The sequence below is a fragment of the Pantherophis guttatus genome, chromosome 10, assembly GCF_059756535.1.
Source record: "Pantherophis guttatus breed Tessera chromosome 10, ASM5975653v1, whole genome shotgun sequence".
Classification (NCBI taxonomy): domain Eukaryota; kingdom Metazoa; phylum Chordata; class Lepidosauria; order Squamata; family Colubridae; genus Pantherophis; species Pantherophis guttatus.
Window position 1 is genome coordinate 4417513 of NC_142072.1, and position 24878 is coordinate 4442390.

Here is a 24878-nt window from a genome sequence, read left to right on the forward strand (position 1 = left end):
AAGGCAGAGGATTCGGATCTCCTAATTACATTTTAAAAGTGCTTTGAATCATTTGTTGTTCATACATTACAGGAAAATGTCCTTGCTTTGTTTAAGTTCTTATGAAAAGGTATTCATTCTCAATACTTGCATATGATTTCTCATTCTCCCCTCTGGAAAGCAAATGTGTGCAGTTAATCAAAAATGCACAGAGAAGCACAGAAATTTGTATTCAATAAATCTTTCCCATTGAGCTGTTGGCTTAGTGCTGAATTTGTTTATACTCTCATTGTTGTCATGCTGTTCTCGTGGATCTTTTGGGTATATCCTTAGCTAGGGTATATCCTATGAGCAATTATCCCACAGGTTCAAAAATATCTTATACATTTAGAATAACAGAGTTGGAAGGGACCTTGGAGGTCTTCTAGTCCAACCCCCTGCTCAGGCAGGAAACCTTATACAGTACTATTCTAGACAAATGGTCGTCCAATCTCTTCTTAAAAACTTCCAGTGTTGGAGAATTCACAACTTCTGGAGGCAAGTTGTTCCACTGGTTAATTGTTCTAACTGTTCAGGAAATTTCTTCTTAGTTCTAGGTTGCTTCTCTCCTTGATCATGAGTACCATTTTATAAAAACCTTAGTAAGACCACACTTAGATAGAATGCTGCATACAGTTTGGGTCACTACATTGCAAAAAAGATGTTGAGACTTTGGGAAAAATGCAGAGAAGAGCAACTCGGACGATTAAAGGAATTGGATATGACTGATAGCAGTCTTCCAATATCTAAGGGGCTGCCCCAAAGAAGAGGGGATCAAGCTATTCTTCAAAGCACCTGAAGGCCAGGCAAGAAGCAATGGATGGAAACGAATCAAGGAGAGAACCAACCTAGAACTAAGGAGAAATTTCCTAACAGAACAAATAACATTTTATGGAACATCTTGCCCTTAGGCAGAATCAAAAAAAGATGCTTTCGTTGCTCAATTATTCGCACTCATGTTCTTTTTACAGATAAAAACCTCTTCAGTTCTAAATCTATTCAATTCTATTTCTTTTCCATTACCCTTTATGAAGATATAAGAAATATAAGGAAACATATGACAGAGGTTCCACTACTTGAATTCTTCATAGGGAAGGAGGAGGAGGAGGAGGAGGAGGAGGAGGAGGAGGAGGAGGAGGAGGAGGAGGAGGAGGAGGAGGAGGAGGAGGAAGAAGAAGAAGAAGGAGAAGAAGGAGAAGAAGAAGAAGAAGAAGAAGAAGGAGAAGGAGAAGGAGGAGGAGGAGGAGGAGGAGAAGGAGGAGGAGAAGGAGAAGGAGAAGGAGAAGGAGAAGGAGAAGGAGAAGAAGAAGAAGAAGAAGAAAAAGAAGAAGAAGAAGAAGAAGAAGAAGAAGAAGAAGAAGAAGAAGAAGAAGAAGAAGAAGAAGAAGAAGAAGAAGAAGAAGAAGAAGAAGGAGAAGAAGAAGAAGAAGAAGAAGAAGAATGATTAATGTTGGGGCTATTGACGTCACAGAAGGAAGAGGCACTTTTCCAAGAAAAGAAAAAGAAATAAAGCAGATTTTGTGATGAAACAGACATACCCTTAACAAAAAAATAAAGGGAACTCAAGCAGAAGACATCCGAGATCTGAATGAATGAAATAGCCTCATTAAATACTTTGTTCGTTACATACAGTAGTTTTGTGTTCCCTTTAGTTGTTTGAGCAGTGTATAAACTACTGTTAGTGTATTTCCTTGTCATAAATCTAACTAAATATCATTCTCTTTAAGGATGAGAACTTTTCCTTCCAATTACTCTAGTTTGTTTCTATGGTGAACGGACATAAATCTGGTTCCCCAGCAGCTTCTTCAGTTGACTAGTTCTGCAAATAGCAGGAAGCTACCTTTTGATATGCCTCCTTGGCTTAATATACAACTCAAAGAAGTAAGCTTTAAAGATTCCCATCGGACTGGATGTGCTAATTTTAAATTTACTTACATATCTAGCAAAAAAAGTCTTTACTCTTTAGGAGGAATTTCTGTCCGTCCCTAAGAATCTGGAATGATCTTTGCAGATCTAGGCCACTGCGTAGGGGATGTTCAGAACAGTCCCTTTGTTCTCCAAAGTTCATTTTTGTGAAGTTCTCCATCCAAACAGATATAGGAATACTGTGCCTCTTTCAAATATGTGGAGATGATAGGTAGGTAGGTAGGTAGGTAGGTAGGTAGGGAGAGAGAGAGAGAGAGAGAGAGAGAGAGAGAGAGAGAGAGAGAGAGAGAGAAAGAGAAAGAGAAAGAGATAGATGAGAGAGATATTAGATAGATAGATAGATAGATAGATAGATAGATAGATAGATAGATAGAGAAAGAGATAGATGAGAGAGATATTAGATAGATAGATAGATAGATAGATAGATAGATAGATAGATAGATAGATAGATACAAAGATAGATAGATAGATAGATAGATAGATAGATAGATAGATAGATAGATAGATAGATAGATACAAAGATACATAGATAGATGTGTTGGAAATGACTTCCACCACCAAAACCTGAATCAGTAAAAACAAAGAGACTTTATTAAGAGAAAATAATAATCGCAGTTTGCAAAAAGGCAGTGGATATCCCAGCAGAGACCTGAATAAGGATCTTTGAGCCAGAAAGCCACACCTTAACATTTCAAACGCATTGCATTTTATAGTTCTCTATTCCAACGTCCCGTCCCCCCCCATACCCCTCCTACATCGGATCCAGTGACCGATCACAGCTAATCCGGGGCACCTTCAGAGGCTACATCGTCTCTTTCTCTAATTACATGTTCATCAAGACCTCCCCATAACTACCCATAAAATATTTTGCAAGCCTGGCTTTTTTTTATCTCCCTCTCCTTGGCATTAAGGAATGTCCCCTTAACAGTCCTAAAACAAAAGAACATCTATTTCTAACACAACACTTGTTACACTGTTACATATATTTTTGTATACTTTCAACATGTCTTTTCTCCAACTATCTTAAAGCAGAAGAATGTTTATATGCATTTCTGACCTATATACATACTATTTTTATTTTTCAATTTTCTTATTTCCTGCAGATGGATGGATAGATGGATGATGGAGATAGATAGATAGATAGATAGATAATAGATGGATGGATGATAGATTAGATAGATGGATAATGGATGGATGATAGATTAGATAGATAGATAGATAGATAGATAGATAGATAAACGATAGATAAACGATAGATAAACGATAGATAGATAGATAAACAGACAGACAGATGATAGATAGATAGATAGATAGATAGATACAGAGATACAGAGATACAGAGATACAGAGATAGATACAGAGATAATAGATGAGAGAGAGATAAAGAATAGATAGATAATAGATCTATCTATCCCTCTATTTATAATCTCTATCTTTATATCTACTGTATGTATGTATGTATGTATGTATCTATCTATCTATCTATCACTATCAGTAATCAGTAATCTGTCTGTCTGTCTATCTCTATCCCCCTCTATCTATCTAGCCATCCATCCCTATCTCTCTCTGTCTATAATTTCTATTTATATCTTTATATCTATCTATCTATCTATTATCTATCTATCTCCATTATCCATCCATCCATCCATCCATCCACCCACATCTATCTCGAAGTGGCAAACACACTTAATACACCCGCCTTTTATTTTCCTCTGCACAACAATCCTGTGAGGTGGGTTGGGCTGCAAAAGAGATTGACCAGCCTCAAATCCCCCCACCTCCACTTTGCCGCCTTTCATGCCTAAGGTGGGACTTGAAATCGCTGTCTCCTGGTTAAAATTTTGTCTAGGAAGTTTTTTCTTTTCTTTTTGCTGGAGCGAAAACTTGCTTTGACTGAAAATGAGGTTTTCCTCTCTCTCCTTGCCGCTGCCTTCCTCCTCGCTCACTTCTTACGATTCTTGATGAATATATTTTATTTTTTCTTTATGTGCACTGAGAGCATATGCACCAAAGACAAATTCCTTGTGTGTCCAATCACACAAGGAATAAAGAATTCTATTCTATTCTATTCTATTCTATATCAACTGTTGAAAGACGAAGACTACCTTAGCTCTAAATACAGCCTAGTTGTGGAGCACTTAAAATGCAGTCCTCTGACCACAGGAGGGGGCAATTGTCGGACTTTAAATCAGTGGTCACCAACCTTGGCAACTTTAAGCCTGGTGGACTTCAACTCCCAGAATTCAGCAGCTTTGCTGGCTGGGGAATTCTGGGAATTGAAGTCCTCCAGGCTTAAAGTTGCCAAGATTGGAGACCCCTGCTTTAAATCATTCCCATACACCCACCACCACCCCAATTGAGGACCCAGTTGTGTGGGCAATAAGATGACTTTGTATAAATATACAAAAGAATGAAGGTTATTGCTTAGCACACTGTAAGCCGCCCTGAGTCTCCGGAGAAGAGCGGCATATAAATTTAAAAAAAAAAAATGTCAAAGTAAACATTGGAAACAGTGAGTCCCCTTTAATAATTTAAACCAGGGGGTCTCCAACCTTGGGCAACTTTAAGCCTGGAGGGCTTCAACTCCCAGAATTCCCCAGCCAGCAAAGCTGCTGAATTCTGGGAGTTGAAGTCCGCCAGGCTTAAAGTTGCCCAAGGTTGGTGACCACTGATTTAAAGTCCGACAATTGCCCCCTCCTGTGGTCACAGGACTGCATTTTAAGTGTTGAGTCCCCTTTAATAATTTAAACCAGGGGGGTCTCCAACTATGGGCAACTTTAAGCCTGGAGGACTTCAACTCCCAGAATTCCCCAGCCAGCTTTGAATTATGGGAGTTGAAGTCCTCCAGGCTTAAAGTTGCCAAGTTTGGAGACCCCTGGTTTAAAGCATGTAAGTTTAGTACTGACGAGCCAATACGAAATCTGTTCGTTGTTTTTGTTTTTTACCGCCTTGTTGAACAGATCAAAGCCAAAAAGTTGAACTTTGATGTTGGTGCCTTCTTCTCCCGCACCAAAGTCGGAAGTCAGTGCCTTATTTTTTTGTTTTGCCTTCTTTTTCCCCCTTTTCTTTTCCCTCGCTTTTCCCTTCCCTTTTCCCTTCCCTGTTTTCCCCCCTGCTATTTTTTACTTCTGTATTTTCTTTGCATGCTGTATTATAAAGTAATTAAAAAAAAAACTATTTAAAAAAAATGTCTTGGGGAGAAGGGGGGGGGCACGACTAATTGGCGACTCATTGCGGTTCCCCCAGCTCACATTCAGACCGGGGTGGGTGGATAGATAGGTGGGGGGCTCGTTCCCCGTTGCGCGCAAAAAGCCCTTGAGCGGAGGGACCCCCTCCCCTCTTCCCCGAGCCCCGCGTTTCCTTCCCCCAAAATCGGTCTTAGCGCAAGGCGGGGAGTGGGAGGGAGGGAAGGGGGGGAGAGAAGACCCGCCTCGCTTTCCCTTGCTGCCCGCATCCCGCCCACCCGATCCGCGCACAGCCAGGGATCGCCCCCCCCCCAAAAAAAACCCGGCAAGACCCCGGATTTCTTGGCCAACCTTGCCTTATCCATTCATGGGGCAGCCAGCGGGTTTCCCGAGGGGAAACTGAGGCTCACGTCCGCTTGCAAAGGGCGCCCAGCCAGACGAGCCCACCACCCACCCACCCACCCAACGGAGCCGCAGATCGGATTCTCGTCCCTTTCTCTGCTCGGGATCCTATCTGAGCTGCCCGGGATCCTATCTGAGCTGGCAAAGCGGAGGGATCGGGCCCCATCGCTGTGGTTCCACCCAGAAGGCGGACCGACCGAGCTGGGTGGGGCTGGCCGCCCGGCTGCCACTCTCGGCCAGGCGGTTGGGGGGCGCAGAAACCACTAGGTGTTGCTGCCGGCGGGTGGACGGTGGAACGGAGCCGGCCCAGCATGGAGTGGTGGCAGGCAGAAGGTGGGCGCCGTCGCCCTGGGGACCCTCCCGGATGGACGCGACCCTGGAGAACGGGGTTCCTGGCAGGTAAAAGGGGTGGGGGGGTCCCGTCGGGTCGACCCTTTGAAGTTGGAGCTCCAGATGTTTGTGGGGGGTTTCTTTTTCCCCCACGGAAAGGTCCCCGGGGACCCTCGGGAATCCCCGAAAATCCTTGCTGGCCGTGGAAACTCTGGTTTGGTCCGGGTCAGGTTAGTCCCAGCTGGACTCTGACCAACTTTCCCGAGCCTTTAACCCAGATCCCCCATCGTTGGTTGTGCTGGCTGCCGAGCGTGAGAATTGGGAGGGGGGGTATCCCAAGCACATCTGCAAAGCAAGCCGGCTTTTAAAAGGGAGAGTGGGGAGTGGGGGGGAGTCTTTCCTTCCCATCTGAGCCCAGGCCTTCCCCCAAAGGTTTGCCATCGCCCCCCCCCTAAATTGCAAATTTAGAATATGCGGCTGTTATTCCTTTTTCTCTTACCTGCTTGTCTGCAAGCTGCGGAGTGTGTTTGTTTGTTTCTTTATTCAATCCGTTTTTCAAGGTTTGTGCAAGAACAACCACAAAAATAAATAAGTAAATAAATAAATAAATAAATACATGTGAGCAGGCTGGAAATTCAATTCAAAACCCCAAACTTTACTGGTGGGTTGACTCTGTGCCCATCCTGTATCAGGGCTTGGGAAGAGGGAAACAACCCACTTTTGAATCCTTTTCTGAGCCCCACGAATCGTGGAGAGAAGCCGGGTGCCATATTGCAGAGGGCATTTGGGCACCACAGCAGACCTAACTCCTAGGCTCAGCTTCATAAAAACACAGTTGCTAAATTCTCATAAGCGGCCGCGCCTGAATATATAAATAAAAAGAAGGGCTTAAAAGCAACATCTGCTCCAGCCAACCTGCTAAGATGGTAAGTGCCCACGAGATCCTGAAAGCTGCCAACCTAGCGGGAATAGCTAGAAATCTACCAGAGAGAGGGAGAATTCGAACTCCATGCCTCCCTGTTGCTGGACAAGCTTAGCCTGGTCTGTTTGAAGCCAGCCAGCCAGCCAACCATTCAAAGGATGCGCCTAGCAGCATTTTTAGCCATTGTTCCTGGGGGCATTTAAAAAAAAAAAGTGTTAGCAAATCCAAAATGTAGTTTTTGTACCCCGTTAGACATGAACATCTGTTAATGGTGTGTGGCAGAAAAAAACAACTGTTATGGTTTTGTTTTCACGTGTCGGAAATGTTCTTCTATCCAGGAAAATCCTGAATATTGTGGTGGTGTTTTAATTTCAAAAGGTTTATTGGTTGATCAAAATATAAAACGCAGGAACGCGAAGAAAAATGAAAATAAAACGGTCCAATAAAGGAGGGAAGGGGGGAAGCGAGAAATGTGTAGGAAAGAGAGGGGGAATAAGAATAAGAAGGAATTGATTTCCGACTGATTTTTGTGCAGTAGGATAAGACAATAACACGAAGCCTCAATTTTTTACTCTTCTATAATAATATGTACAGTACAAGCCAGTTCGGTAACAGCGAACTTAGAAAATCCTGAACATTCATTGTAGAATCTTGTCCGCAAATTCTAATTCCGGATTAAATTTGGAATTTAACACCAGCAGACCTATCTGACTACTGATTTCTCTTCTAGGAAAACCCCCTGTGTGATAATAGTTGTCAAAAGATGGATACAAAATAAGCAGGCTACAATCTCATTTTCCCCTCTGCGTCAATTTCCAGAAATCTAAGCCCTGAGAATGTTGTTGAGTTGCAGAAATTAAGTTCCACTGTATTTGGAAAGGACCAGGAGGAAGGAAGCTATCTTATTGTGAAAAGAAGAGGAAAAAAATAAAACACACTATAGATTTTAGATCCTTTAGCTCAACTATTGGCTACACATTTGATAGGTCGTTTCTGGGAGTTTTATGCATTAGGTTGCGTTTTGTTACACCAGACAAAATAAATAAATAAGCTCCACTGTCTTTTTTTCCCTTTTTTTTAAAAAAAAAAATCTTTTCCCTTATTTTTATATTTTATAATTTTCTGACAAATGTTTGGGGAATGTTTGTCTTTGAATCTTTAGGGTGTTTCTCGCCATGATTATTAGGGTTACCAATTTTGAATGAGAGTAAATTGATGAGTAGTTTGAGGAATTAGGCATGTGTTGATCGGCTGAGATTCTTTTTGGCGAATCCCAAAGGGGCTTTTTCCAGAGGCAACTGGGTTTTCTTTTTTCCCTGAAGACATTTTGCTTCTCATCCAAGAAGCTTCTTCAGTTCTGAAGAAGAACTCTTCTCTTGGCTTTCAAAAGGGAGAGGAGGGTCTTTGTTCTTCTTTTGACAGCTTTTTGTTCTGACCCAGCCTTAGCAAAAGCAAGAAACAGACTCCTTGTCACGAAAAATCCCTCTTTATTTACCTCTTGTGAACGAATGGCATTCACCCACCAAAAAATCCAGGCAAGAGTCCTTCAAGGAGATAACGGCAGTGTCAGACCTTATCAGTTCCTTGCGATAATTGCAAGGCCGTGAGCTCCCAGCCGAAAGGCTGCAAATTAAGTTCCGGCAAGCAGTCTTTGTGGCACGAAACGCAATGAGCAAAACCTTCAGAAATACGAACGGTTGTCTCCTACGACCACCACTCCCCTTTCCTTCTATTTATTCCCCAGCCAGGGAAGGGCCATTCAGCATCCATGTGTGCTTTGCTTCCGAATCGACTCCTTGTCCGCCTCTCCTAACTGCTCTGCGCATACGTGCATCTGGAACAGGCCCCAGCTGTTCTTCCTCCTCACTCATCTCAGCCTCCAAAGGCAGCTGCCTCTCCGGTGGCTGGGAAATGTCGGATGGCCCCAGCTCTATCTCTGCATCCGACGCAGAGCATCCATCGGAGCCTTCCCCAGACTCCAGCCCTGGCCCAAGATCCTCCCCAACCTCCTCATCGTCCGAGTCTGTTGCCAGCTCTGCTGGCAGCTGGCGGGCCACAACACTTCTTGGATGAGAAGCGAAACGTCTTCAAGGAAAAACAAAAGAACATCCAGGCACCTCTTGAAAAAGCACCTGACCTGGATGTCCGAGAATCTCTATCGACAGGGTATAACTGTGGTGTGGCCAGAACGGGTATTTTGCTTGGAATGAGCCTTCTCTCCTTCCCCCCCCCTTTCTACTTTCTAGCTTTCGTCCTCAGTTTTTCCTTCCTGTTGGCTCAGGGCCAACCATCGTTAAGTAAAACAGCCATGTACAACATCACGATCTTCACGGAGCCACCAGTGGCGTTAGAAGGGCAGACTGTCAATCTGACCCTCAAATACAACGCGGCCAACTTTGCTTTCTGCAACTGGTACCGAGGGACCGACGTTAAAGAAAATTTGATCGTCACTTTCTACCTCCCGCCGATCAATGGAAACACCACTGGGCCTTCCTACACCGGGCGTGAAGTTGCAGGCTTTGGCTGCTCTCTATTCATTAATAACTTACATTTGAACGACTCTGGAACCTACGTGGTGACCATGAACGGACCTTCGGTGCACGGGAAAGGAGATGTAAAAATACAAGTCTTAGGTATGGTTTACCTTCTCTAGTGCGGTCTAAAGCCCTTTCCGTTTCTGCTGAACCTTGGAAGAATTGTCACCTGTCATTCCAAAATTCTGTTGGGATTCTTCTTCCAAATGACTTGAAACACTCTTCTTCCTTGCTCAGCGTAACAGAGTTGGAAGGGATCCTGGAGTCTGGTCCTCCATTTCAGACAAATGATTGCTCAATCTTCCGGTCCAATTGGAAGTTGGCAAACGGGCCGTTTCTGGCCTCCAGAGGGCCTCTGGGCGGGTGGGGAAGGCTGTTTTCGCCCTCCCCAGACTCCTAGAAAGGCTCTGGAGCCAGGTGAGAGAGAAAAATGGGCCTACCGAGCCATCGCGTGCTGGGAGCGGGGTGGGGGGGTGGGGGGGTCATGCGTGCATTTCCAGGGGTGTGGTGCATAGAATTATGGGTGTGTGCGCCCCCGTCCCCCTCCTCCTGGTACGCGATGGCAAAAAGGTTAGCCATCACTGGTATATCCTTTACTGTCATTGTACATCATATATACAGCGAAATTGGTAATGGGTGGAAGTTAGTTAAAGAGAGTTCGAACCTAGGACTAAGGAGAAATTTTCTGACAGCGTGCAGGGCTTGTCTCCAGAAGTTGTGGGTGCAACTGGAGGTTTTCAAGAAGAGATTGGATAACCATTTGTCCGGGATGGTATAGGATCTCCTGCTCAAGCAGGGAGTTGGACTAGATGACCTCTAGATGATGGAGTAGAAGTCCCTTCCAATCCTGTTGTTATATGTTCTAACATGGTTATGATTTGGCTCAGAATATGAACTCGGCTGTCCTGGCTTCAGCAGCCAGATGTGATTAAAAACTAAGTATGGCTTTAGGGCAGTGTTTCCCAAACTTGACCCTTTGAAGATGTATGGACTTCAACTCCCAGAATTCCTCAACCAGGCATACTATTCCTCAACCAGGCATACTGGCTGGGGAATTCTGGGAGTTGAAGTCCATGCATCTTAAAATAGCCAAGTTTGGGAAACACTGCTTTAGGGCATAGTTTCTCAACCTTAGCAGCCTGAAGAAGATGTGTGAACTTTCAACTCCCAGAATTCCCAGTGCCGACTGGGGAATTCTGGGAGTTGAAATCCTTCACATCTTCAAGTTGCTAAAGTTGAGAAACGTTGGCTTAGGGCCGTGATGGTGAACCTATGGCACGCATGCCAGAGGGTGAAAAAAGAGCCGAGGTGGCGCAGTGGTTAGAGTGCTCAATGCAGCTCCTTCAGCTGACTGCTAGTTCAGCAGATCAGCGGATCAAATCTCACCGGCTCAAGGTTGACTCAGCCTTCCATCCTTCCGAGGTGGGTAAAATGAGGACCCAGATTGTTAGGGGGGCAATATGCTATTTAATATACTGTCGATTGTTGTAAGCCGCCCAGAGTCCTCGGAGAGTGGGCGGCATAGAAATATGATTAATAATAATAATAATAATAAATAAAAAGGTGCCACGCATAGCCCTCTCTGTGGGCACGCACGCTGTCAGCAGCTGCTCTTCTGGTTTCCAGCGCACACACGCTCGCTGGCCAGCTGGTGCTGTTTTTAATCCTCTTTGGTTGATTTGGATACTTTTAAATCCAGCTGAGTGATTCTTAATTGTGAGAAAAAAATGAAACATACTCACATGATAGATGAGTGAAAATCCGGTTCTGCTTGCCTACAGAGAATATAGAATAGCAGAGTTGGAAGGTACCTTGGAGGTCTTCGTGACTCAGCTTTCCGTCCTTCCGAGGTCGGTCAAATGAGGACCCAGATTGTTGGGGGCAATAGGCTGACACTGTAAACCGCTTAGAGGGGGCTGTAACAGAGGTGGGTTTCAGCAGGTTCTCACCAGTTCTGGAGAACTGATAGTGGAAATTTTGAGTAGTTCGGAGAACCAGTAAATATCACCTCTGACTAGCCCAGTCCCCATCTAGTCTCTGCCTCCCAAGTCCCAGCTGATCGGGAGGAAATGGAGATTTTGCAGTAACCTTCCCCCGGCTTGGGGTGGAAATGGAGATTTTACAGTATCCCATTTTTTTTTGCCCTCCCCAGGCTCCAGAGGCTTTCCTGCAGCCTGGGGAGGGTGAAAATGGCCTCCCCCACTCCCCCGGAGGCCCTCCGGAGGCCAGAAATGGCCCGTTTCCCAACTTCCAGTGGGCCCAATAGGCCCGTTTTTTGCCCTTGTCAGGCTCCAGAAGCTTTCCTGGAGCCTGGGGAGGGCAAAAACAGCCTCCCCCACTCCCCCGGAGGCCCTCCGGAGGCCGAAAGCACCCTTCCAGAGCCTTCGTGTGAGCCCTGAACTTACCTGGCATCCAAAATGGGCCGCGTGGAGACTCCTTGGAGGAGGGGGCGGCATGGGCAGAGCCAGCCGAAAATCAGCTGGCCAGTGCATGCATGTGCTAGGACAACAGTCGCATGCCCGCAGATATGGCTAGGCGTGCCACCTGTGCTACACCTGCCATAGGTTCGCCATCACGGGTGTAGGGTCTCTGGCCTGAGCAGGGGGTTAGATTAGAAGACCTCCAAGGTCCCTTCCAACTTCATTATTCTGTTATATTTCCTGGATGGGGCAAAGCCTCAAGCACCGAATGTTCACTGAAAAAATAACATACATGATCCACCATCGACATAGTATTAAAACCAAGGTAGGCTTGGTTTGGGAAATTGGACTTCTTGCTTGGTTATTCAATACTTATTTTATTTATTTACTTTATTTTTTAAATTTTTATACCGCCCCCTCTCCCGAAGGACTCGGGGCGGTGAACAGCCAAAATTAAAAAACATACAATACTTGATTTCCCGCAGTTATACACGTGTGGGCGTCCACTGGAAAGTGTTGTGTTGGATGTGATTAAAGTGGGATACCGGAATTCTTTTCCAATCAGGTTTGATTTCTTCTTGCAAGGTGTTAATTTATGTCCTTAAATGCATGTGTGAAAGGACGCCTCCCCCCCTCCAGATTGCGAGCTGCTGAGCAGATTCTGTGCAGATGGTTTGATTGGACCCGTTAAATTATACTGGTGAACCCCTGATCGCTTCTCAGTTCTGTATTACTACCTTTGTTGCCCCTGTATTATTGTATTACTACCTTTGTTGCCCCCTTCCCCATTTATATTTATTTATTTGTTTGTTTATTTATTTATTTTATTTATTTGTTTCCATTTCTATACCGCCCTTCTCCAATAGGACTCAGGGCGGTGAACAGCCAGAGTAAAAAACAGAACATACAAAATTTAAAAGCAATTTAAAATAATTAAATATTTTGGCCGTAAATTAAAACAACCCAATTAAAAATCAATTTAAAATTTAACTCAAGCCAGTTTATATCCCACCTTTATTATTGTTTGAAATAACTCCAGGTGGAGAACATAGGTAACACTGCTCCCTCCTCCTGTTTTCCTCACAGCAAGAACCCTATGAGGTTGGTTGGGCTGAGAGAAAGCGACTGGCCAAAAATCACACAGCCTCCTTTCATTGCTCCGGCAGAACTAGAACTCCTAGTCTCCTGGCGATTGGCTTAAAGGCACCTATCTAGTTTTCATGCCTGTGGTGGGACTAGAACTCCCAGTCTTTTCCTGGTGATCAGCCCAAACTCACCCGGTCAGCTTTCATGTCTAGGGCGGGACTAGAATTCATTGTCTCCTGGTGATTGGCCTAAAGGCACCCAACTGGCTTCCATGCCTGTGGTGGGACTAGAACTCCCAATCTCCTGGTGATTGGCCAAACTCACCCGGTCAGTTTTCATGCCTAAAGCAGAACTAGAATTCACTGTCTCCTGGTGATTAGCCCAAGGTCACCCATCCAGCTTTCATGCCAAAGGTGGAACTAGAACTCACAGTCTCCAGGTGTCTAGCCTGGTGCCTTAACCACTTGACCAAACTGGTCATCCTTCCATCTTCTTCATTTGCAACCCAAGATCCAGTCGTCCTCTGTCTATCATACAGCTATTGCAGTTTCTACCAAGGGTGGATAGTGAAGAATAGAATAAGAATAGAATAGAATAATTTTATTTCTATACCGCCCTTCTCCCGAAGGACTCAGGGCGGTGTACAGCCTATTAAGACCAACAATGGAAGTGTGGGGAGTTCATATTGGGTGCTTATTAGACTGAGGGTGTGTGTGTGAGAGAGAGAGAGACAGAGAGAAAGAGACAAAGACAGAGCGAGAGAGAGGGAGAGAATGAGAGAGAATGAGAGATTTTATTTATTATATTAAATAGTATAACAGACCTTCAGTTAATCACAAAGCTCCTTGGATGGCTTTGGGCCAGTCAGTCTCGACCCAGCCGATGCTGCAAGCTTGTTCTGAAAGAAACAGAGGAGGCCTTTTGGGTCTTCTCCTTTCAGATCTCAAGAAAAAGTGAGGGGACGATGCAAAAATGCATCATTTTTATTGCCTGCTGGTTTAGATATGGCAACCACCTCTTCAGCATATGCTCTTGTAAAACTTCCAATATGCCGAGTCCTTTCGTTCCATGGGCCCCACTTGATGGAGTCCCCTCGTTTCTCGGCATTTTTGACTCTGTCCTTCCTGAGAGAGGGAATCTTCAACTGTTGTTTGGGCTGCACAACCGCAGTGTAAATACGAGATTTGTTTGGTTAAACAACTGACGTCCTTGAACAGACTTAATTTCCCTCACCCGGAACGTTCTGTCTCTTTTGAGCCAAGGAAGAATGTTTGTAGATTTTTTTTTACTTTTTCTTCCCACCGCCCCCAAGGTGTGATGACTGAGACCCACAATTTCATTGTATTTTTTCATTAGTTATTAAATGTGTGTGTGTGTGGTGGTGGGATGCAACTGGTTTAACAACCGATTTGGTGAGCGTGCGCTTGTGCTTGCGTGCAGCGTTCAAAATACAGCAATTTGAAGCTCAGCTGCTTACCTTCTAAGACAGCCCCGGTAAGTAGAACAGCGGAGGCGCGGAAATCAGCTGTGCTGCGCGAATCAGCTGAGCCAGAAAGAAGGAAATAAACGGCAGGATCAGGCGGGTGGGTGGGGCCAGCTGATCGTCGGTGCTACCGGTTCGCTCAAACTGGTTTGAGCTGGCTGAATACCACCTCTGTATGTGTGTCCATCTCGCTATCCAAAGAGACTCTTTTAATAGCAATAGGTAGCTTCTTACTGTACATCAGCCTTTGCTGATCTGGGTGCGTTGAGTTCAAGTCCCATAATCCTCACCCAGCATTGCTTTTACAAAATTTTGTGTGGAAGTTCTGAAGGGTAATGTTGTTTCAAACTATTGCTGGTCTGTAGTAATGAAAGACCCAGTTTGGTCTAGTGGTGAGGGTGCTGGCCCAGAAACCAGGAGACTGTGAGTTCTAGTCCTGTTTCAAGCATGAAATCTGGCTGTTGACTTTGGAACAATCACCAGGAGACTGTGAGTTCTAGTCCTGTTTCAAGTATGAAAGGTGACTGGGTGACTTTGGAACAATCACCAGGAGACTGGGAGTTCTAGTCCCACCTTAAGCATGAAAGCCAGCTGGGTGATTTTTGAGCCACTTGCTAGGAGACAATGAGTTCTAGTCCCACCTGGGTGATTTGGGACAGTCACCAACCCTATCCCCACTTAATCGCACAGAGTTGTTGTTACAGGGAAAATAGGAGGAGGAAGGAGTATTAAGTATGTTTGCCATCTTGAATTATTTATCAAGGAAGGAAGGAAAGGGTGGGTGGAAGGAAGGAATGAAGGAGAGAGAGAGAGAAAGAAGGAAAGAGAGAGAGAAAGGAAGGAGGGAAGGAAGGAAGGAAAAGGAAGGAGAGAGAAAAAGAAAGAGAGAGAAAGGAAGGAGGGAAGGAAGGGAAGGAAGGAAGTAAAAGGAAAAGAGAAGGAAAGAGAAACAAAGGAAGGAAGGAAGGAGAGGGAAAGAAGGAAAGAGAGAGAGAGAAAGTAAGGAAAGAAGAAGGAAGAAAGGAAGGAAAAGAAAGCATGTTAAGTGCCCGAGGAAGCATTAGTGAAATAATAAAATCAACATTGTTCCAATATTATCTCCAGGTCCTTGAGCAAATGCCTCTGCCACATTTATAAGACTGTTTTTCAAGGCGAGTGATTGTATTCTATTGACCAAGAGAAGACACTTATAGTAGCACGAGACGAGTTCTCATTATTCTGAATTTTGAGTCCGTTAATCAACACGTGGCAAAGGAGGATCAGAGAAACATCTTGTTTCCTGTTCATTTGACTAGTTTCGTTGATACTTCAAGCCTGCCTTACTTACTCTCTTTTTCCTTCTTCTGTTCTCGTGACAGATTCTGCAAAAAGGATTAGTCAGAAAGTGGGGTCAGCAGTTTCGGGAAAACGGGATCTCTCAATATAGTTTCTCACAAGAGTTGGAAGTGCGAAAGGGCCCACGGAGATTCACGCTACCTGTTATTTTTCCCTCCCTTTGCCAAGTCCTGCACATTCCTTCTCTTTCTTTGTTTTTCATTAACCCAACAGCTTTTTTTTTTTTTAATTGGCTGGCACCAGGCCTAGATAAGACTGCTGGCATCAGGAACATTGCCCCCATATGCACCAGTAGGAAAGATTAAATTGGGCAGCCTTTAAGATCCAGAAGGAACTGCGCCATTTTCTTTGGTTGACGTTGGCAAAGGACAAAAATTGAGATTTATTTATCCCAGACTGTGCGTTGAAAATGAAGCAATCCAGAGACGCTTATCTATTATTTATTCAGAAATGGCCCTCCAGAAGCCATTTATTCTCTTTTCTTTAACTAAACAATAACTTTTTCCTCTGTCTCGCCTGTTAGCCGAGCACTTGGGAAAAAAGCCTTTAAAATGAAATTGTCTGCAAACTTTAAAAAGTCACTTTTTATTTTTGGCTTGAGTTTTCATAGCCAGTTTCCCAGCAGTGTTTGTCAACTAGGGCAAAAATTTTAATCAGAGACCAAGGAATTTATTGTCGCCACCAAAGTGCAGTATCTGGCTGTGGAATGATAATTTTGAATGATGAAACACGGAGCTTGGCAAAGTAAAGATTTCTGGTCGTGATTAGAGCACATTTCGTATCCAAAGAATGAATCGGCTTGCTCAATTTGCACGCCAGACCAAAAATAGATCGTTATACAGCTAGTCCTCTGCTTACGACCACAGTTGGGATCAGAATTTCCGTTGCTAAGCAGAGTAGCTGTTGAATGAGTCATGCTTCATTTTACAACCTTGTGAGTTTTTTTTGCAATGGTTGTTAAGCCGTTTAAGTGAATCCAGCTTCCCTCGTTGACTTTGATTGACTCAACTTGAAAGGTTGCAAATTGTGACATTGGGACTGTTGCAAATACATCTCAATTATCAATTGTCCAAATCTGGATCATTGTGACCAGTGGGGCAAGTGCAAGGACTAGCTGTAAGTCTCTTTTTTTTTTCCTGCACCGTTGTAACTTTGAACGTTGGTTAGACATATGGCCGTAAAACAAGGACTGCCTGTATGTTATGCTCGTGATGAGCACCTTCTCACCTTGTCTTGGAAGGAAGGAATAAAGAAATATAAATCCCGTCCTGGTTAGATACAGTATATCAAGATTGGGTAGGCAAGATTAATGCGTGTCAAGAATTGTCTGATGTTTTTTCTTCCGCTATAAAAAGATAAGGTCTCTTTTAGAGAAAGAGACCTTATCTTTTTATAGCGGAAGAAAAAACATCAGACAATTCTTGACATGAAGCTAAATTCCTGGGGACTTTGTGGATACACCAGACCCGTGTTGTTTTCTTTGCCACCGTACAGAAAATAATTTGCCACTACCGACTTAAAAAACGTTTTTCAAATTTCAGTCTGCTCTGTCACATTCCGTCCAACTCTACAGGTTGTCTGAAATGGCCTAAAGCAGGGGTTTGGACTCAGGGATGAAATCTAGTAGGTTCTGACAGATTCTGGAGAACCGGCAGCGGAAATTTTGAGCAGTTCGGAGAACCGGCAAATACCACCTCTGGCTGGCCCCAGGAGTGGGGAGGGAATGGGGATTTTGCAGTATCCTTCCCCCAGGAGTGGGGAGGGAATGGGGATTTTGCAGTATCCTTCCCCCAGGAGTGGGGAGGGAATGGGGATTTTGCAGTATCCTTCCCCCTGCCATGCCCACCAAGCCACACCATGCCCACCAAGCCATGCCCACAGAACCGGTAGTAAAAAAAGTTTGGTTGGACTAGAAGACTTCCAAGGTTCCTTCCAACTCTAGGATTCTGTTTAGTGACCGAAGTTACGACAGCACTGAAAAAAAGTAACTTATGACCGTTTTTCCACACTTAACAACCACTGCAGTATTCCCATGAACATGTGATCAGAATTCACCAGTTGGGAACTGCCATGCCATGCCCTGTGGTCACGTGAGCCCCGTTTCTAACCTTCCCAGCCATCTTGTGATAAGCAAAGACGATGGGGGAGGCCCGTTTTGCTTAATGACAGTATGTTTCACTTAACAACTATGGCAAAAGGTCCTAAAATGAGGCATGATTCACTTAACTATTACCTCGCTTAGCCATGGGGATTTTGGGCTCAGTTATTGTCGTAAATCAAGGACTAGAACGAAGTCTAATACTGCATCCAGTTTTGGTCACCACGATATTAAAAAAAGATGTTGAGACTTTGGAAAGAGTGTAGAGAAGAGCAACGAAGATGATTAGGAGACTGGAGGCTAAAACCTATGAAGAACGGTTGCAGGAACTGGGTATGTCTAGTTTAATGAAGAGAAGGACTAGGGGAGACATGATAGCAGTCTTCCAATATCTCAGGGGTTGCCCCAAAGAAGAGGGAGTCAAGCTATTCTCCAAAGCACCTGAAGGCAGGACAAGAAGCAATGGGTGGAAACTAATCAAGGAGAGAAGCAACCTAAAACTAAGGAGAAATTTTCTGCAATTTAGAATAATTAACCAGTGGAACAACTTGCCTCCAGAAGTTGTGGATGCTCCAACACTGGATGTTTTTAAGAGACTGGACAATCATTTGTCTGAAATGGTATAGGGTCTTATTCTTGAGCAGGGGGTTGGACTAGAAGACCTCCAAGGTCCCTTCCAACTCGGTTATTCTGCGTACCTGTACTTAGCTTTTCTGAGCTGAAAGTTAGCTGAGTGCTACAGCTTCCTGCGCCTTTCTGCAATATGTTGTGGCACAAATCCTGCTGAGGCCGTTCATAAGCTTCTAGATCCCCAGCGGATAGGGATGGTCCCAGGTGCTACTTTATTTCATCACCTAACAAGACCTTGCAATTCCCTCGGAAAGCAAGGAAGTAGAAGAGCAGCCGTGCCTGAAAATGGTGCCAGCGGGACAAGAGGTCAAAACAAGAAGAACAGTGTTGAAAATCCTCGAATGCAAATAATTGTGTGTTCTGTGCAGCTTTTTGGTAATAGGTAATAAGGGAAATCGTCAGCACCAGATCGAATAGAATAGAATAGAATAGAATAGAATAGAATAGAATAGAATAGAATAGAATAGAATAGAATAGAATAGAATAGAATAGAATAGAATAGAAAAGAGCCTTGGTAGTACAGGGGTCTAAGGCACCCTGTTATTAAGCTGGTTATTAACACCAGCTGCCTGCAATTACTGCAGGGTTCGAATCTCTCCAAGGCTCAAGGTTGACTCAGCCTTCCATCCTTTCTAAGGTAGGTAAATTGAGGACCCAGTTTGTGGGGGCAATAAGCTGACTTTGTATAAATATATACAAAAGGATGAAAGCTATTGCTGAGCACATTGTAAGCCGCCCTGAGTCTTCGGAGAAGGGCGGCATATAAATCAAATAAAAAAAAAATAGAATAGAATAGAATAGAATAGAATAGAATAGAATAGAATAGAATAGAATAGAATAGAATAGAATAGAATAGAATAGAATTCTGTATTGGCCAAGTGTGACACACAAGGAATTTGTCTTGGTGCCTATGCTCTAAGTGTACATAAAAGAAAAGATACGTTCGTCAAGAATCATAAGGTACAACACTTAATGATAGTCATAGGGTACAAATAAGCAATCAGGAAACAATATCAATATAAATAGTAAGGATACAAGCAACAAAATTACAGTCATACAGTCATAAGTGGGAGGAGATGGGTGGTGGGAACGATGAGAAGATTAATAGTAGTGCAGACTTAGTAACTAGTTTGACAGTGTTGAGGGAATTATTTGTTCAGCAGAGTGATGGTGTTGGGGAAAAACTGTTCTTGTGTCTAGTTGCTCTGGTGTGCAGTGCTCTATAGCGTCGTTTTGAGGGTAGGAGTTGAAACAATTTATGTCCAGGATGTGAGGGGTCTGTAGCAGAGATGGGCTTCAGCAGGTTCCAACCAGTTCTGGAGAACCGGTAGTGGAAATTTTGAGTAGTTCAGAGAAGCGGTAGTAAAAATTCTGACTGGCCTCGCCCGCATCTATTCTTTGCCTCCCAGTCCCAGCTGATCGTGAGAAAATTGGGATTTTGCAGTAACCTTCCCCTGGATTGGGGAGGGAATGGAGATTTTACAGTATCCTTCCTGTGGAGTAGGGTGGGAATGGAGATTTTACAGTAGCCTTCCCCTGCCACGCCTACCAAGGCACGCCCACAGAACCGGTAGTAAAAAAATTTGAAACCCACCACTGGTTTGTAGATATTTTCACAGCCCTTTTTTTGACTCATGCAGTATATAGGTCCTCAGTGGAAGGCAGGTTGGTAGCCGTTGTTTTTTCTGCAGTTCTAATGATCCTCTGAAGTCGGTGTCTGTCTTGTTGGGTTGCAGAACCAAACCAGACGGTTATAGAGGTGCAGATGACAGACTCAATAATTCCTCTGTAGAACTGGATCAGCAGCTCCTTGGACAATTTGAGCTTCCTGAGCTGGCACAGAAAGAACATTCTCTGTTGTGCTTTTTTGATGATGTTTTTGATGTTAGCTGTCCATTTTAGGTCTTGAGATATGGTCGAACCTAGAATTTTGAAAGTCTCTACTGTTGATACTGTGTGGTCTAGTATTGTGAGAGGTGGAAGTATGCAAGGGTTTCTCCCTCAATTTACCTATCTCAGAAGGATGGAAGGCTGAGTCAACCTTGAGCCTGGTGAGATTTGAACTCGCACTAATTGCAGGCAGCTGGCAGCTAAGTGCTACATAACAGCACTTAGTCCGCTGCACCACCCAGGCTCTTTTCCGGTCAGCTCCACAATTGATAGGGCTTTCAGTTAGGACAGGTAGAGGAAAAAGTATGCCACGCTAGGAGGAGACTCTATAGTGGGGGAACTGGACTTCCGGTCGTCTCCAGAATTGAATGGGGGGTGGGGGGGGCTTCCGGTTAAGACTTTTGTGGCTCTTTGAGTGTTTAAGGTTGCCGACCCCTTGGCTAGTCGGTCCACCGCAGGCTGTAGTGTGGGGGTGTTAGAAGATTGTGGTCACGACACGCCAGTCCAAGCTACACGTCAACGATGCACATCAAAACCCCAGGAAAGGCTTCGATCAAGTGATTTGAGACCACCGTCCTGACTGCAGTGCAGACCCTCCTGACTGTAACCCTGGATGGAAAAAGAAGCAGGAGGATTGCACAGTAGTAAAACACAAGGTTGTATTGTGTTTTAACGACAAGTCATAAAACATCTGTGTCTTGCATAAATACCGATGGTTAACTGGGCCAAAGGCTGGAAACGGTTGCCAGATTTTCCAGCCCTAACTATAACTTTCCGAAGTTGACTCGGATCGTTTTTGGTTTAATGGTTTCACTTTTGGTTCCTCTGTGTTTTAAGATGCACTTTGTTGATCTGTTGCGTGTTTGACCAGGTCCATAAAAAGCTGAACAAATTGAGCAATGACCCCCCCCCCCACCCACAAAAAAAAGGCATTTGGCAAAGGACGTTCGTTATCTCTTTCGGGCGAATGTGTAAAGTGAACCTTTACACTTTCTCTGTGTTTGCTGGAATCTGTTGTCTTATACAGTGGTCTCCATTCCACTCCGTAGGATTATCTCATGTTGCCACTCTATAAATGAAGATTTTTTTCAACGTAATTCAGATGACGTGGTTCTTTGGTTACTTTGCCCCCGTTTTTAAGTCCTTAATACAGGTAATCCTCAATTTACCATCAATAAATTTCCATTTCTAAGCAAGACAGCGGTTAAGGGAGTTTTGTTCCATTTTACGACCTTTCTGGCCACCGTTGTTAAGTGAATCACTGCAGCTGTTCAGTTAGTAACACAGTTGTTAAGTGAATCTGACTTCCCCGTTGACTCTGCTGGTTGGAAGATCATCAAACACGATCCTGGGACACTGCAACCATCATAAATATGAGTCGGTCACTAAGCATCTGAATTTTGATTGCGTGACTGTGGTCGTAAGTGTGAAAAACAATCCCTTTTTTTTTTAATAAGTTTTTTTTATTTTTATGTTTAAACAAACAATACATCATTAATTATTCATTGTGTCATCTGAGTACATATTTGTGTGTCGTCCTATTCCTCCTTTACCATCATTTTCTTACTACCTTTCTATCTTACTTTTACATTTTAATTTAATTTATTACAACATTTTTTCCAAATCTCTTGCATTTATATTAACTTTTATTATATCTCATCGCTATCCATTGATAAGATTGCCCCCATATCCTGTAATACTCCGATTCTTCCTTTCCTTTAACTGCCAATGTTAACCTATTCATTTCTGCACATTCCAATATTTTCTTAAATTACTTCTCCCTCCAGAGCGATTTTTTTCTGCTTTCCCATTTTGTGCAAATACAATCCTCGCTGCAGTTATTACATGTACAATCAGATACATATTTTCTTTACTATAGAAAAACAATCCTAAGTCACTTGTTTCAGTGCCGTTGTAACTTCAGCCACTAAACGAGCTGTTGTAAGTCGAGGACTAGCTGTATTTCTGTCTCCGGACTTCTCCTGCAGCTGTTAAATGCTGTCGTTTTACAATGTGCTTCTCTGTAATGTTCATCAATTGATTGTCCTTGTGACTGTTGGTATCTGGGTCTGATTGTAAGAGGTGCTTGGTTCTTTTACTGGACTTGGTGATCTGCTTGGTGGTGGTGGGCGGATGATTTGATTCCCCCAGCAATCTGGAGCCTCTTCTGCCCCTTTTCTATCCTCACAGGTGCTGTCCTTAAAGTCACCGTCACCGGGCCTTCTCATGTGGTAGAAAACCAACCTGTCACTTTTCGTTGTTCCTCTTTGGGTTTCAATGTTTCCTACTCCTGGTTGAAGGGAGGCCAACCGATTGAAGCAGGAGGGAATTTCCTTGTGGAGAACAACAGCCTCACGCTCCTTTCAACTTCTCGGAGTGATGCAACCAGCTATACCTGTTCTGGGCAAAATAGCTTCTCGGCCAACAACAGTGAGCCTCACCGGCTTGAAATCTTCTGTAAGTTTAGGCTGGAGGTGTCCCTTCCCACCCAGTTCATCTTCTTTTAAATGACCCCATAATCCCTTGCGGGTGGAGTCTGGGCCACTGAATGGAGCTGAATGTTTTTAATGGCCAGATGCCCTTCCTGTCTCCAGTGCGGAGGTTTTTTTCTAGCAGATATATTCTCAGTGTGCCCAGAGAGAGAAATATCTGCCTCTACCTAGGATCAAACTCACAGCCTCCTGATTGTGAGGCAAGAGCTCCACCTCTAGGCCACCGCACTACTCTAATGGCTCACCATCAGTTGGTCCCTTTTAATAGATCCTCGGGAGGGTGCGATGGCTCACTGGTTAAAGACACTCAGCTTGTCAACTGGAAAGCTGACAGCCTGGGTTCGAGACCCAAGTGCCGCGAGACAGGGTGAGCTCCCACTACTTGCCCCAGTTCCAGCCCATCTAGCAGTTTGAAAGCAACTGCGAGTAGATAAATAGGTACTTTGGGGGGAAAGTAACAGTATTCCGTGTGCCTTTGGCGTATAGCTATGCTGGCCCCAGGACCACAGAAAATGTTTTCTGACAATGCTGAGTCCCTCGGTCAAAAAATGATGATGAGTTAGACACAACTGGACAAGGGAAACTTATATTTTTAATAGACTCTCAATAGAAGATACAGTGGTACCTTGGTACTCATTGTTCATTGGTTCCGGGAGGCATACCAAAAACTATGAGTACGAAACAAATTTTTCTCATAAGGAATAATGTAAATAAATTTCATGTCTTCCCAAACCAAAGACAATGCACATTTTTAAGGCAATCTGTAAAAAGATAGGGTCGGATATCATTACTTTACATGAGAAATAAACTTAAAAATTAAGACATGCTTGGACTAAATATAAAATAAAAACTTCACTTTGCCTGTACTGATGAGGGGGGTGGAGAAGCACAAAACTACACAAAAATGACCACAAAAGCTAGAATAAGACAGCAAGGGGGTGTGCACAGGTCAAGAGCTACTGTGTGAAAGGGCAACTGACACTGACAAATTCTAGCTTGTATGTTTAGTACCGAACAAATAACAAATACCGGGACAAAATTTTCTCAGCAAGATGCGTTGATTACCAAATTCGATGAGTTTCAAAGCAACTGAGTACCGAGGTACCACTATAAAATCCCTTTTGACACTCTATTTTGTCCCCTGGCTAACTGAAGACAGCTGGCTTTAGAAGGAAGGAGAACCAACCTCAAATAAATTTGCTAGCTTAACCGTGTGCTTGGTTTTAGTCTCTCTCTCTGTCTTTCCTTGGAATGGCTGATTTCTGCTTAATCTGCGTCCAAGGAAAGGATGAGACTTTGGCCCTTCTATTTCGTTTATTTTTTTTCTCCCTGACCTGCCCGATGTGGCAATGCTGCTTTCAGTCCAGGGAGTTGAAAGAAATTCATGCTGAACCTGAAGGCAGGAAATGTTGGTGATTTGAATTCAGGATCCAGTCCTGTAATTTATTACCAATGGCCAACAAGCATAAAGAGCCAGTTTGGTCTAGGGTCTTGATGGCGAACCTATGGCACGTGTGCCACAGGTGGCACGTGGAGCCATATCGGTGGGCACGCAAGCTCAGCTCCGGCACGCATGTGCGCGACAGCCAGCTGATTTTCGGGCCTTCCGGACCCACTGAAAGTAGGGAAACAGGCTGTTTCCTGCCTCCGGAGAGCCTGGGGGGGTGGGGAAGGCCATTTTCGCCCTCCCCAGGCTCCTAAAAAGGCTCTGGAGCCTGGGGAGAGCAAAAAACAGGCCTACCAGACCCACCGTACCGTCATGTGCCAAAAGCAGGGGGAGCGCGGGGGGATCGCATGTGAATGCACGGGGGTGGGGTGCATAAAATTATGGGTGTGGGCACACACGTGCGTGACATACACACCCCGCACTCCCCCCATTTTGGCACGCGATGGCAAAAAGGTTAGCCATCACTGGTCTAGGGGTTAAGGCATCAGGCTATAGAAAGCGCGAGACCATGAGTTCAAGTACTGCCTTAACCTTGAAAACCAGCTGGGTGATTTTGGTCTAGTAACTCTCCTTCAACCCAACCTGCTCCTCAAAGGACCATCTAACCAGCTCTTTGCTCCACAAATGGATGCTAAAGAAAAGCCCAACAATAGGAACCAGCTTCTTCATTGAGCTTCAAA

General features: G+C 44.2%; 1 protein-coding gene across 3 annotated transcripts in view; it reads left to right on the plus strand.

Moving 5' to 3' along the window:
* Positions 1-5372: 5372 nt before the first annotated feature.
* LOC117677675 (cell adhesion molecule CEACAM5-like) overlaps positions 5373-24878 on the plus strand; it is a 47761-nt gene continuing 28255 nt past the window's right edge. For 2 of the 3 annotated variants that reach the window (XM_034438026.3, XM_034438027.3), the window contains exons 1-3: positions 5486-5930; positions 9030-9416; positions 22450-22716. In XM_034438026.3, the coding sequence (XP_034293917.2) occupies positions 5843-5930; positions 9030-9416; positions 22450-22716 (742 nt within the window). In that variant the 5' untranslated portion in view covers positions 5486-5842. Of the gene's footprint in view, positions 5931-9029; positions 9417-22449; positions 22717-24878 lie in introns of all 3 variants that reach the window. The other variant, XM_087876287.1, reaches the window with a different exon arrangement.